At 47.5% G+C, this 10,795-nt stretch overlaps 1 protein-coding gene across 10 annotated transcripts in view; it reads right to left on the bottom strand.

Annotated features, from left to right (window-relative positions):
* Nucleotides 1-5,956: 5,956 nt before the first annotated feature.
* The window catches only part of LOC135537808 (janus kinase and microtubule-interacting protein 3-like), a 129,501-nt gene continuing 124,662 nt past the window's right edge, over nt 5,957-10,795 (bottom strand). For all 10 annotated transcript variants that reach the window (XM_064963818.1, XM_064963821.1, XM_064963823.1 and 7 more), the window contains 3 exons: nt 7,621-7,686; nt 7,372-7,444; nt 5,957-7,271 (listed from right to left, as the gene is read on the bottom strand). In XM_064963818.1, coding sequence (XP_064819890.1) covers nt 7,394-7,444; nt 7,621-7,686 — 117 coding nt within the window. In that variant the 3' untranslated portion in view covers nt 5,957-7,271; nt 7,372-7,393. The remainder of the gene's footprint in view (nt 7,272-7,371; nt 7,445-7,620; nt 7,687-10,795) is intronic.

Genomic DNA, 10,795 nt, shown 5'->3' with positions numbered 1-10,795 from the left:
GTTAGGGCTGTGGATTCTCTCACAGAGTGTTAGGGCTGTGGATTCTCTCACAGAGTGTTAGGGCTGTGGATTCTCTCACAGAGTGTTAGGGCTGTGGATTCACTCACAGAGGTCATACTGTGTTAGGGCTGTGGATTCTCTCACAGAGGTCATACTGTGTTAGGGCTGTGGATTCTCTCACAGAGGTCGTACTGTGTTAGTGCTGTGGATTCTCTCACAGAGGTCATACTGTGTTAGGGCTGTGGATTCTCTCACAGAGGTCATACTGTGTTAGGACTGTGGATTCTCTCACAGAGGTCGTACTGTGTTAGGGCTGTGGATTCACTCACAGAGTGTTAGGGCTGTGGATTCTCTCACAGAGTGTTAGGGCTGTGGATTCTCTCACAGAGGTCATACTGTGTTAGTGCTGTGGATTCTCTCACAGAGGTCATACTGTGTTAGGGCTGTGGATTCTCTCACAGAGGTCATACTGTGTTAGGGCTGTGGATTCTCTCACAGAGGTCGTACTGTGTTAGGGCTGTGGATTCTCTCACAGAGTGTTAGGGCTGTGGATTCTCTCACAGAGTGTTAGGGCTGTGGATTCTCTCACAGAGTGTTAGGGCTGTGGATTCTCTCACAGAGGTCATACTGTGTTAGGGCTGTGGATTCACTCACAGAGGTCGTACTGTGTTAGGGCTGTGGATTCACTCACAGAGTGTTAGGGCTGTGGATTCTCTCACAGAGGTCATACTGTGTTAGGGCTGTGGATTCACTCACAGAGGTCATACTGTGTTAGGGCTGTGGATTCTCTCACAGAGGTCATACTGTGTTAGGGCTGTGGATTCACTCACAGAGGTCGTACTGTGTTAGGGCTGTGGATTCACTCACAGAGGTCATACTGTGTTAGGACTGTGGATTCACTCACAGAGGTCATACTGTGTTAGAGCTGTGGATTCTCTCACAGAGGTCATACTGTGTTAGGACTGTGGATTCTCTCACAGAGGTCGTACTGTGTTAGGACTGTGGATTCACTCACAGAGGTCATACTGTGTTAGGGCTGTGGATTCTCTCACAGAGGTCATACTGTGTTAGGGCTGTGGATTCACTCACAGAGGTCATACTGTGTTAGGGCTGTGGATTCTCTCACAGAGGTCGTACTGTGTTAGGGCTGTGGATTCACTCACAGAGGTCATACTGTGTTAGGGCTGTGGATTCACTCACAGAGTGTTAGGGCTGTGGATTCTCTCACAGAGGTCATACTGTGTTAGGGCTGTGGATTCTCTCACAGAGGTCGTACTGTGTTAGGGCTGTGGATTCACTCACAGAGTGTTAGGGCTGTGGATTCTCTCACAGAGGTCATACTGTGTTAGGGCTGTGGATTCTCTCACAGAGGTCGTACTGTGTTAGGGCTGTGGATTCTCTCACAGAGGTCGTACTGTGTTAGGGCTGTGGATTCACTCACAGAGTGTTAGGGCTGTGGATTCTCTCACAGAGTGTTAGGGCTGTGGATTCACTCACAGAGGTCGTACTGTGTTAGGGCTGTGGATTCACTCACAGAGTGTTAGGGCTGTGGATTCTCTCACAGAGTGTTAGGGCTGTGGATTCACTCACAGAGGTCGTACTGTGTTAGTGCTGTGGATTCACTCACAGAGGTCGTACTGTGTTAGTGCTGTGGATTCACTCACAGAGGTCGTACTGTGTTAGGACTGTGGATTCTCTCACAGAGGTCATACTGTGTTAGGGCTGTGGATTCACTCACAGAGTGTTAGGGCTGTGGATTCTCTCACAGAGGTCGTACTGTGTTAGGGCTGTGGATTCACTCACAGAGGTCATACTGTGTTAGGGCTGTGGATTCACTCACAGAGGTCATACTGTGTTAGGGCTGTGGATTCACTCACAGAGGTCATACTGTGTTAGGGCTGTGGATTCTCTCACAGAGGTCATACTGTGTTAGGGCTGTGGATTCTCTCACAGAGGTCATACTGTGTTAGTGCTGTGGATTCACTCACAGAGGTCATACTGTGTTAGGGCTGTGGATTCTCTCACAGAGGTCATACTGTGTTAGAGCTGTGGATTCTCTCACAGAGGTCATACTGTGTTAGGGCTGTGGATTCTCTCACAGAGGTCGTACTGTGTTAGAGCTGTGGATTCACTCACAGAGGTCGTACTGTGTTAGGGCTGTGGATTCACTCACAGAGTGTTAGGGCTGTGGATTCTCTCACAGAGGTCGTACTGTGTTAGGGCTGTGGATTCACTCACAGAGTGTTAGGGCTGTGGATTCTCTCACAGAGGTCATACTGTGTTAGAGCTGTGGATTCTCTCACAGAGGTCATACTGTGTTAGAGCTGTGGATTCACTCACAGAGGTCGTACTGTGTTAGGGCTGTGGATTCACTCACAGAGTGTTAGGGCTGTGGATTCTCTCACAGAGGTCGTACTGTGTTAGGGCTGTGGATTCACTCACAGAGGTCGTACTGTGTTAGGGCTGTGGATTCTCTCACAGAGGTCGTACTGTGTTAGGGCTGTGGATTCTCTCACAGAGGTCGTACTGTGTTAGGGCTGTGGATTCTCTCACAGAGGTCGTACTGTGTTAGGGCTGTGGATTCACTCACAGAGTGTTAGGGCTGTGGATTCTCTCACAGAGTGTTAGGGCTGTGGATTCACTCACAGAGGTCGTACTGTGTTAGGGCTGTGGATTCACTCACAGAGTGTTAGGGCTGTGGATTCTCTCACAGAGTGTTAGGGCTGTGGATTCACTCACAGAGGTCGTACTGTGTTAGTGCTGTGGATTCACTCACAGAGGTCGTACTGTGTTAGTGCTGTGGATTCACTCACAGAGGTCGTACTGTGTTAGGACTGTGGATTCTCTCACAGAGGTCATACTGTGTTAGGGCTGTGGATTCACTCACAGAGTGTTAGGGCTGTGGATTCTCTCACAGAGGTCGTACTGTGTTAGGGCTGTGGATTCACTCACAGAGGTCATACTGTGTTAGGGCTGTGGATTCACTCACAGAGGTCATACTGTGTTAGGGCTGTGGATTCACTCACAGAGGTCATACTGTGTTAGGGCTGTGGATTCTCTCACAGAGGTCATACTGTGTTAGGGCTGTGGATTCTCTCACAGAGGTCATACTGTGTTAGTGCTGTGGATTCACTCACAGAGGTCATACTGTGTTAGGGCTGTGGATTCTCTCACAGAGAGGTCATACTGTGTTAGAGCTGTGGATTCTCTCACAGAGGTCATACTGTGTTAGGGCTGTGGATTCTCTCACAGAGGTCGTACTGTGTTAGAGCTGTGGATTCACTCACAGAGGTCGTACTGTGTTAGGGCTGTGGATTCACTCACAGAGTGTTAGGGCTGTGGATTCTCTCACAGAGGTCGTACTGTGTTAGGGCTGTGGATTCACTCACAGAGTGTTAGGGCTGTGGATTCTCTCACAGAGGTCATACTGTGTTAGAGCTGTGGATTCTCTCACAGAGGTCATACTGTGTTAGAGCTGTGGATTCACTCACAGAGGTCGTACTGTGTTAGGGCTGTGGATTCACTCACAGAGTGTTAGGGCTGTGGATTCTCTCACAGAGGTCGTACTGTGTTAGGGCTGTGGATTCACTCACAGAGGTCGTACTGTGTTAGGGCTGTGGATTCTCTCACAGAGGTCGTACTGTGTTAGGGCTGTGGATTCTCTCACAGAGGTCGTACTGTGTTAGGGCTGTGGATTCTCTCACAGAGGTCATACTGTGTTAGGGCTGTGGATTCTCTCACAGAGGTCGTTCTGTGTTAGGGCTGTGGATTCTCTCACAGAGTGTTAGGGCTGTGGATTCACTCACAGAGTGTTAGGGCTGTGGATTCTCTCACAGAGGTCATACTGTGTTAGGGCTGTGGATTCTCTCACAGAGGTCATACTGTGTTAGGACTGTGGATTCCATCCCACTATGCCACTAACTGCCTGTTATTAAAGATGGAATCTGTTGAAAAATTAAAGTGGAGAGCCGCAAACTTTAGGAGCTCAGATGTAATAATTTAATAACCTGATATCCAACGTTTCGCCAGACAAGCTGTCTTCATCAGGGTATAGAGATGCAATCTACACTAGGGGAAATAGCACTACTGTTACACACGGTATCTACACTAGGGGAAACAGCAGCACTTAAACATGGAATCTACACTAGGGGTAACAGCACCACTTAAACATGGAATCTACACTAGGGGAAACAGCACCACTTAAACATGGAATCTACACTAGGGGAAACAGAACCACTTAAACATGGAATCTACACTAGGGGAAACAGCACCACTTAAACATGGAATCTACACTAGGGGAAACAGCACCACTTAAATATGGAAACTACACTAGGGGAAACAGCACCACTTAAACATGGAATCTACACTAGGGGAAACAGCACCACTTAAACATGGAAACTACACTAGGGGAAACAGCACCACTTAAACATGGAATCTACACTAGGGGAAACAGCACCACTTAAACATTAAATCTACACTAGGGGAAACAGCTCCACTGTTAAATAAGGAATCTACACTTGGGGAAACAGCACCACTTAAACATGGAATCTACACTAGGGGAAACAGCACCACTTAAACATGGAATCTACACTAGGGGAAACAGCACCACTTAAACATTAAATCTACACTAGGGGAAACAGCTCCACTGTTAAATATGGAATCTACACTAGGAGAAACAGCTCCACTGTCCGCCCCACCGCTGTCGTTATGGTTTTTGTTTTGTTGATGAAGCGGACGTGAGGAGCATGGTGCAACATGCTGTTCTGACGCGCGTTGCAATGACGTCATATCGCAGTTTCACCATTAAAGGATTCCAGCTTGAAGCTTCTGCTTTTCTCCAACTGTGGAACGATCTAAAATGAATCCCCTTTTGTGTATGGTTTTGGATTTAACTTTACATCCTTCTAATAATCATATCCAAGAGTGGCATGTAGAATCTTTTTACGCTTTTGTGATTAAATATCAATTATTTCAGGTATTTGAAGGGTCAGCGTACATTTAGCTCACCCTTAGCAAAACAGATTGGAACGATCCAGAGTAGAGCGCTGAAGGCCACATAGTCTATTCCTATTGGGAACAGATACAAACGCATTGAAACAGCCATGTCTATGGCAAACATTTTCTGTAGTGTAGCGCCCTCTGCTGTTGGAATTCTGCACAGACAACTGAGCCTCGATTCACTTTACATATTCAACTTTAATCAACCAACCAATAACACTTGCATATATATAAAAAATATATGTATATATATATATCAAAAGATAAAACAATATTCAACATTGGTTGATAATAATAATACATTTCTAGATGTGTCATAAAGCATTCATATAATATGATTCTTACCTGGGCCTCTGCTTGGGGTGGAGACTTCCTTATTTGGTTTCAGAAGAAATGTCATCTATCCTCGTATTCAGATATGGCTGGTGACGTCCTGTGTTTATCATTTCAAGTCTTCTGTGTGTGAGTGTGTGTGTGTGTGCGTGCGTTGTGTTCCTGTGTGTGTGTGCGTGCTTTGTGTTCCTGTGGGTGTGTGTGTGTGTGTCTGTGCGTGTGTGTGTGTATGTGTGTGTGCGTGCATGCGTGCATTGTGTTCCTGTGGGTGTGTGTGTGTGTGTGTGTGTGTGTGTCTGTATCTGTGTGTGTGTGTGTGTGTGCGTGCGTGCTTTGTGTTCCTGTGTGTGTGTGTGTGTGTGTGTGTGTGTGTGTGTGTGTGTGTGTTAGTGTGTGTGTGTGTGTGTGTGTGTGTGTGTGTGTGTGTGTGTGTGTGTGTGTGGTGTGGGTCTGTGCGTGTGTGTGTGTGTCTGTGCGTGTGTGTGTGTGTGTGTGTGTGTGTGTGTGTGTGTGTGTGTGTGTGTGTGTGTGTGTGTGTGTGTGTGGGTCTGTGCGTGTGTGTGTGTGTCTGTGCGTGTGTGTGTGTGTGTGTGTTTGCTTATGAAGGTGCAGTAGTCCATAAAAATGGGGCTTGATCCCATTTAATGGCAACATAATGCATAAAATACATCTTTCATTCACAATCTGCTTTAACATAGAGTCATGAAGATTCAATGGGAGGTATTTGTCTCCATCAGGACATAACAGAACTAACCAAGGTCCCCTATCTAAAACAAACACACTCTCTCCCAAGCACCAAGGGGGAAGATCAGATTTACATAAATCTGATCAAATTGAAAATTCTAAAATCATTGAAAGCTCCTTCATTCTTCATCAACAAAAAATAATATCTAATTTAGCATTTTATTTATTCCTCTTTTGAGAAATGTATTTTAAAATCTATGCCTTTTTTCATACATATAAAAATACATGGTGTCTAATAATACCACAGTTTGGCTTCGGGTTTCATTTCAAACACTGAGATTTGAGGAGTTAATGAGTCCAACTGCATGTCTGGACTAGACAGGGGAAGGGCTGAGGCCATAGAGATAGATAGAGGGCACACTGGCCACAAAGCCAGTTTTAGTATGGGCAGCATCACTGTGACGAGCTCCCTGGGAGTGTAATAACAGCGTGGTCAGATAGTGTAAACAGTGGTATGGTGTCCATTTTAGGAAACGCTCAGCTTCAGTGAAGTGTGTGTGAATGCTCAGAGCTAAGGTAAAAATGTCTCACTTCACCGTCGTTTAACGTAACCCAACACCTGGTGACCTCGTCAAGAGGTTTTGGATCTCTTGGCTAAAGTGTTGGGTTGAACAGTAAAGATCCAGGGTCAAGCCTCAAGCAGGAGTACCGCCTGACTTCACTACAGTTCGTTTTTCAATCAATCAATCAATCAATCAATCAATCAATCAATCAATCAATCAATCCATCAATCAAACTCTTCTTCTTCTTCATGCTTCCAAAGGGAAGCGACCAGAGCACCACCTGCTCAGCAGGGAAAAGAAGACACAGAACATCGCCATTTATTAACAGTTCTTCAATTCCACTGAAGTCTTCATCCACAGAGAGGAACTCTTCCATCGAGTGTTCCATCGAGACGTCATCATCATCATCATCATCATCATCATCACTAACGAGGGACAGCAGTCAGGTTTAAAAAGGTTACTGAAGTAAAAAAAATAAAAAATAAAAAAAAACATTGTTTTTTTTGTCCTTTAAAAAAAAACAAAAAAAAACATGGTGATAGAATTCTATCTAAAGTCAGTCTTGCAGCATAGTTGACTGGTTTCTCGTGTGAAGAAGTCTTCGAAAAGACTTTCAGGACTCTGGCAGCCATCTTGGATTCCAAATCCTGTCCTCTTGAACACAATGTACAAGACAATCTGGAAACCTGTGAGCTGAAAGGAAAATATGATATCATGCACAGTATATAGCCTCATTCATTATTTGAATAGCTCAAATAAAACAGACATTTGGATTTAAAAGAAGATTACATACTTGCTCTCGTTTCCCTGGAGAACTATGACCAAAGAATGAAGGCTAAAGAAAAAAACAAAAATAAAAATAAAAACTGAACGAATTGAAAAGAAGAGAATGGAGAGAAATTAGTCATTTTTTTTTGCCAGACAGAGGAAAAAAAACAGCAATTTGTAGCATTTATACTCCAAGTCAGATTCTATCTAAATAAATTGAACAATACAACACAGTGTCACTGGCTTCAAAAGGGACCATTTGACCCGGATGTACCTTTTCTTCAAGTTCCTTTATCTGTCTTTTCTGAGCTGCTATCCATTCCTCCAGCTCTTTGATTCTCTGGACATGAAAAACAGGACAAACAATAAGGTGGAGAACAAGTCAAATCAGATTAGAGAAATGTTTAACATTGCTATACTGTAGCTGAGGAAGGAGAGTCTCCCTGGGGAATGGACTGTAGGGTAGCTGAGGAAGGAGAATCTCCCTGGGGAATGGACTGTAGGGTAGCTGAGGAAGGAGAATCTCCCTGGGGAATGGACTGTAGGGTAGCTGAGGAAGGAGAATCTCCCTGGGGAATGGACTGTAGGGTAGCTGAGGAAGGAGAATCTCCCTGGGGAATGGACTGTAGGGTAGCTGAGGAAGGAGAATCTCCCTGGGGAATGGACTGTAGGGTAGCTGAGGAAGGAGAATCTCCCTGGGGAATGGACTGTAGGGTAGCTGAGGAAGGAGAATCTCCCTTGGGAATGGACTGTAGGGTAGCTGAGGAAGGAGAATCTCCCTGGGGAATGGACTGTAGGGTAGCTGAGGAAGGAGAATCTCCCTGGGGAATGGACTGTAGGGTAGCTGAGGAAGGAGAATCTCCCTGGGGAATGGACTGTAGGGTAGCTGAGGAAGGAGAATCTCCCTGGGGAATGGACTGTAGGGTAGCTGAGGAAGGAGAATCTCCCTTGGGAATGGACTGTAGGGTAGCTGAGGAAGGAGAATCTCCCTGGGGAATGGACTGTAGGGTAGCTGAGGAAGGAGAATCTCCCTGGGGAATGGACTGTAGGGTAGCTGAGGAAGGAGAATCTCCCTGGGGAATGGACTGTAGGGTAGCTGAGGAAGGAGAATCTCCCTGGGGAATGGACTGTAGGGTAGCTGAGGAAGGAGAATCTCCCTGGGGAATGGACTGTAGGGTAGCTGAGGAAGGAGAATCTCCCTGGGGAATGGACTGTAGGGTAGCTGAGGAAGGAGAATCTCCCTGGGGAATGGACTGTAGGGTAGCTGAGGAAGGAGAATCTCCCTGGGGAATGGACTGTAGGATAGCTGAGGAAGGAGAATCTCCCTGGGGAATGGACTGTAGGGGTAGCTGAGGAAGGAGAATCTCCCTGGGGAATGTACTATAGGGTAGCTGAGGAAGGAGAATCTCCCTGGGGAATGGACTGTAGGGTAGCTGAGGAAGGAGAATCTCCCTGGGGAATGGACTGTAGGGTAGCTGAGGAAGGAGAATCTCCCTGGGGAATGGACTGTAGGGTAGCTGAGGAAGGAGAATCTCCCTGGGGAATGGACTGTAGGGTAGCTGAGGAAGGAGAATCTCCCTGGGGAATGGACTGTAGGGTAGCTGAGGAAGGAGAATCTCCCTGGGGAATGGACTGTAGGGTAGCTGAGGAAGGAGAATCTCCCTGGGGAATGGACTGTAGGATAGCTGAGGAAGGAGAATCTCCCTGGGGAATGGACTGTAGGGTAGCTGAGGAAGGAGAATCTCCCTAGGGAATGGACTGTAGGGTAGCTGAGGAAGGAGAATCTCCCTGGGGAATGGACTGTAGGGTAGCTGAGGAAGGAGAATCTCCCTGGGGAATGGACTGTAGGGTAGCTGAGGAAGGAGAATCTCCTTGGGGAATGGACTGTAGGGTAGCTGAGGAAGGAGAATCTCCCTGGGGAATGGACTGTAGGGTAGCTGAGGAAGGAGAATCTCCCTGGGGAATGTACTATAGGGTAGCTGAGGAAGGAGAATCTCCCTGGGGAATGGACTGTAGGGTAGCTGAGGAAGGAGAATCTCCCTTGGGAATGGACTGTAGGGTAGCTGAGGAAGGAGAATCTCCCTTGGGAATGGACTGTAGGGTAGCTGAGGAAGGAGAGTCTCCCTGGGGAATGGACTGTAGGGTAGCTGAGGAAGGAGAATCTCCCTGGGGAATGGACTGTAGGGTAGCTGAGGAAGGAGAATCTCCCTGGGGAATGGACTGTAGGGTAGCAGAGGAAGGAGAATCTCCCTGGGGAATGGACTGTAGGGTAGCTGAGGAAGGAGAATCTCCCTGGGGAATGTACTATAGGGTAGCTGAGGAAGGAGAGTCTCCCTGGGGAATGTACTATAGGGTAGCTGAGGAAGGAGAATCTCCCTGGGGAATGGACTGTAGGGTAGCTGAGGAAGGAGAATCTCCCTGGGGAATGGACTGTAGGGTAGCTGAGGAAGGAGAATCTCCCTGGGGAATGGACTGTAGGGTAGCTGAGGAAGGAGAATCTCCCTGGGGAATGGACTGTAGGGTAGCTGAGGAAGGAGAATCTCCCTGGGGAATGGACTGTAGGGTAGCTGAGGAAGGAGAATCTCTCTGGGGAATGGACTGTAGGGTAGCTGAGGAAGGAGAATCTCCCTGGGGAATGGACTGTAGGGTAGCTGAGGAAGGAGAATCTCCCTGGGGAATGGACTGTAGGGTAGCTGAGGAAGGAGAATCTCCCTGGGGAATGGACTGTAGGGTAGCTGAGGAAGGAGAATCTCCCTGGGGAATGGACTGTAGGGTAGCTGAGGAAGGAGAATCTCCCTGGGGAATGGACTGTAGGGTAGCCGAGGAAGGAGAATCTCCCTGGGGAATGGACTGTAGGGTAGCTGAGGAAGGAGAATCTCCCTGGGGAATGGACTGTAGGGTAGCTGAGGAAGGAGAATCTCTCTGGGGAATGGACTGTAGGGTAGCTGAGGAAGGAGAATATCCCTGGGGAATGGACTGTAGGGTAGCTGAGGAAGGAGAATCTCCCTGGGGAATGGACTGTAGGGTAGCTGAGGAAGGAGAATCTCCCTGGGGAATGGACTGTAGGGTAGCTGAGGAAGGAGAATCTCCCTGGGGAATGGACTGTAGGGTAGCTGAGGAAGGAGAATCTCCCTGGGGAATGGACTGTAGGGTAGCTGAGGAAGGAGAATCTCCCTGGGGAATGGACTGTAGGGTAGCTGAGGAAGGAGAATCTCCCTGGGGAATGGACTGTAGGGTAGCTGAGGAAGGAGAATCTCCCTGGGGAATGGACTGTAGGGTAGCTGAGGAAGGAGAATCTCCCTGGGGAATGGACTGTAGGGTAGCTGAGGAAGGAGAATCTCCCTGGGGAATGGACTGTAGGGTAGAAGAGGAAGGAGAGTCTCCCTGGGGAATGTACTATAGGGTAGCTGAGGAAGGAGAATCTCCCTGGGGAATGGACTGTAGGGTAG

Source organism: Oncorhynchus masou, unplaced genomic scaffold (assembly GCF_036934945.1).
Source record: "Oncorhynchus masou masou isolate Uvic2021 unplaced genomic scaffold, UVic_Omas_1.1 unplaced_scaffold_844, whole genome shotgun sequence".
In the NCBI taxonomy this organism is placed as follows: Eukaryota; Metazoa; Chordata; class Actinopteri; order Salmoniformes; family Salmonidae; genus Oncorhynchus; species Oncorhynchus masou.
Note: the sequence above shows the minus strand (reverse complement) of the source record. Positions and strands in the feature narration are given on the sequence as shown.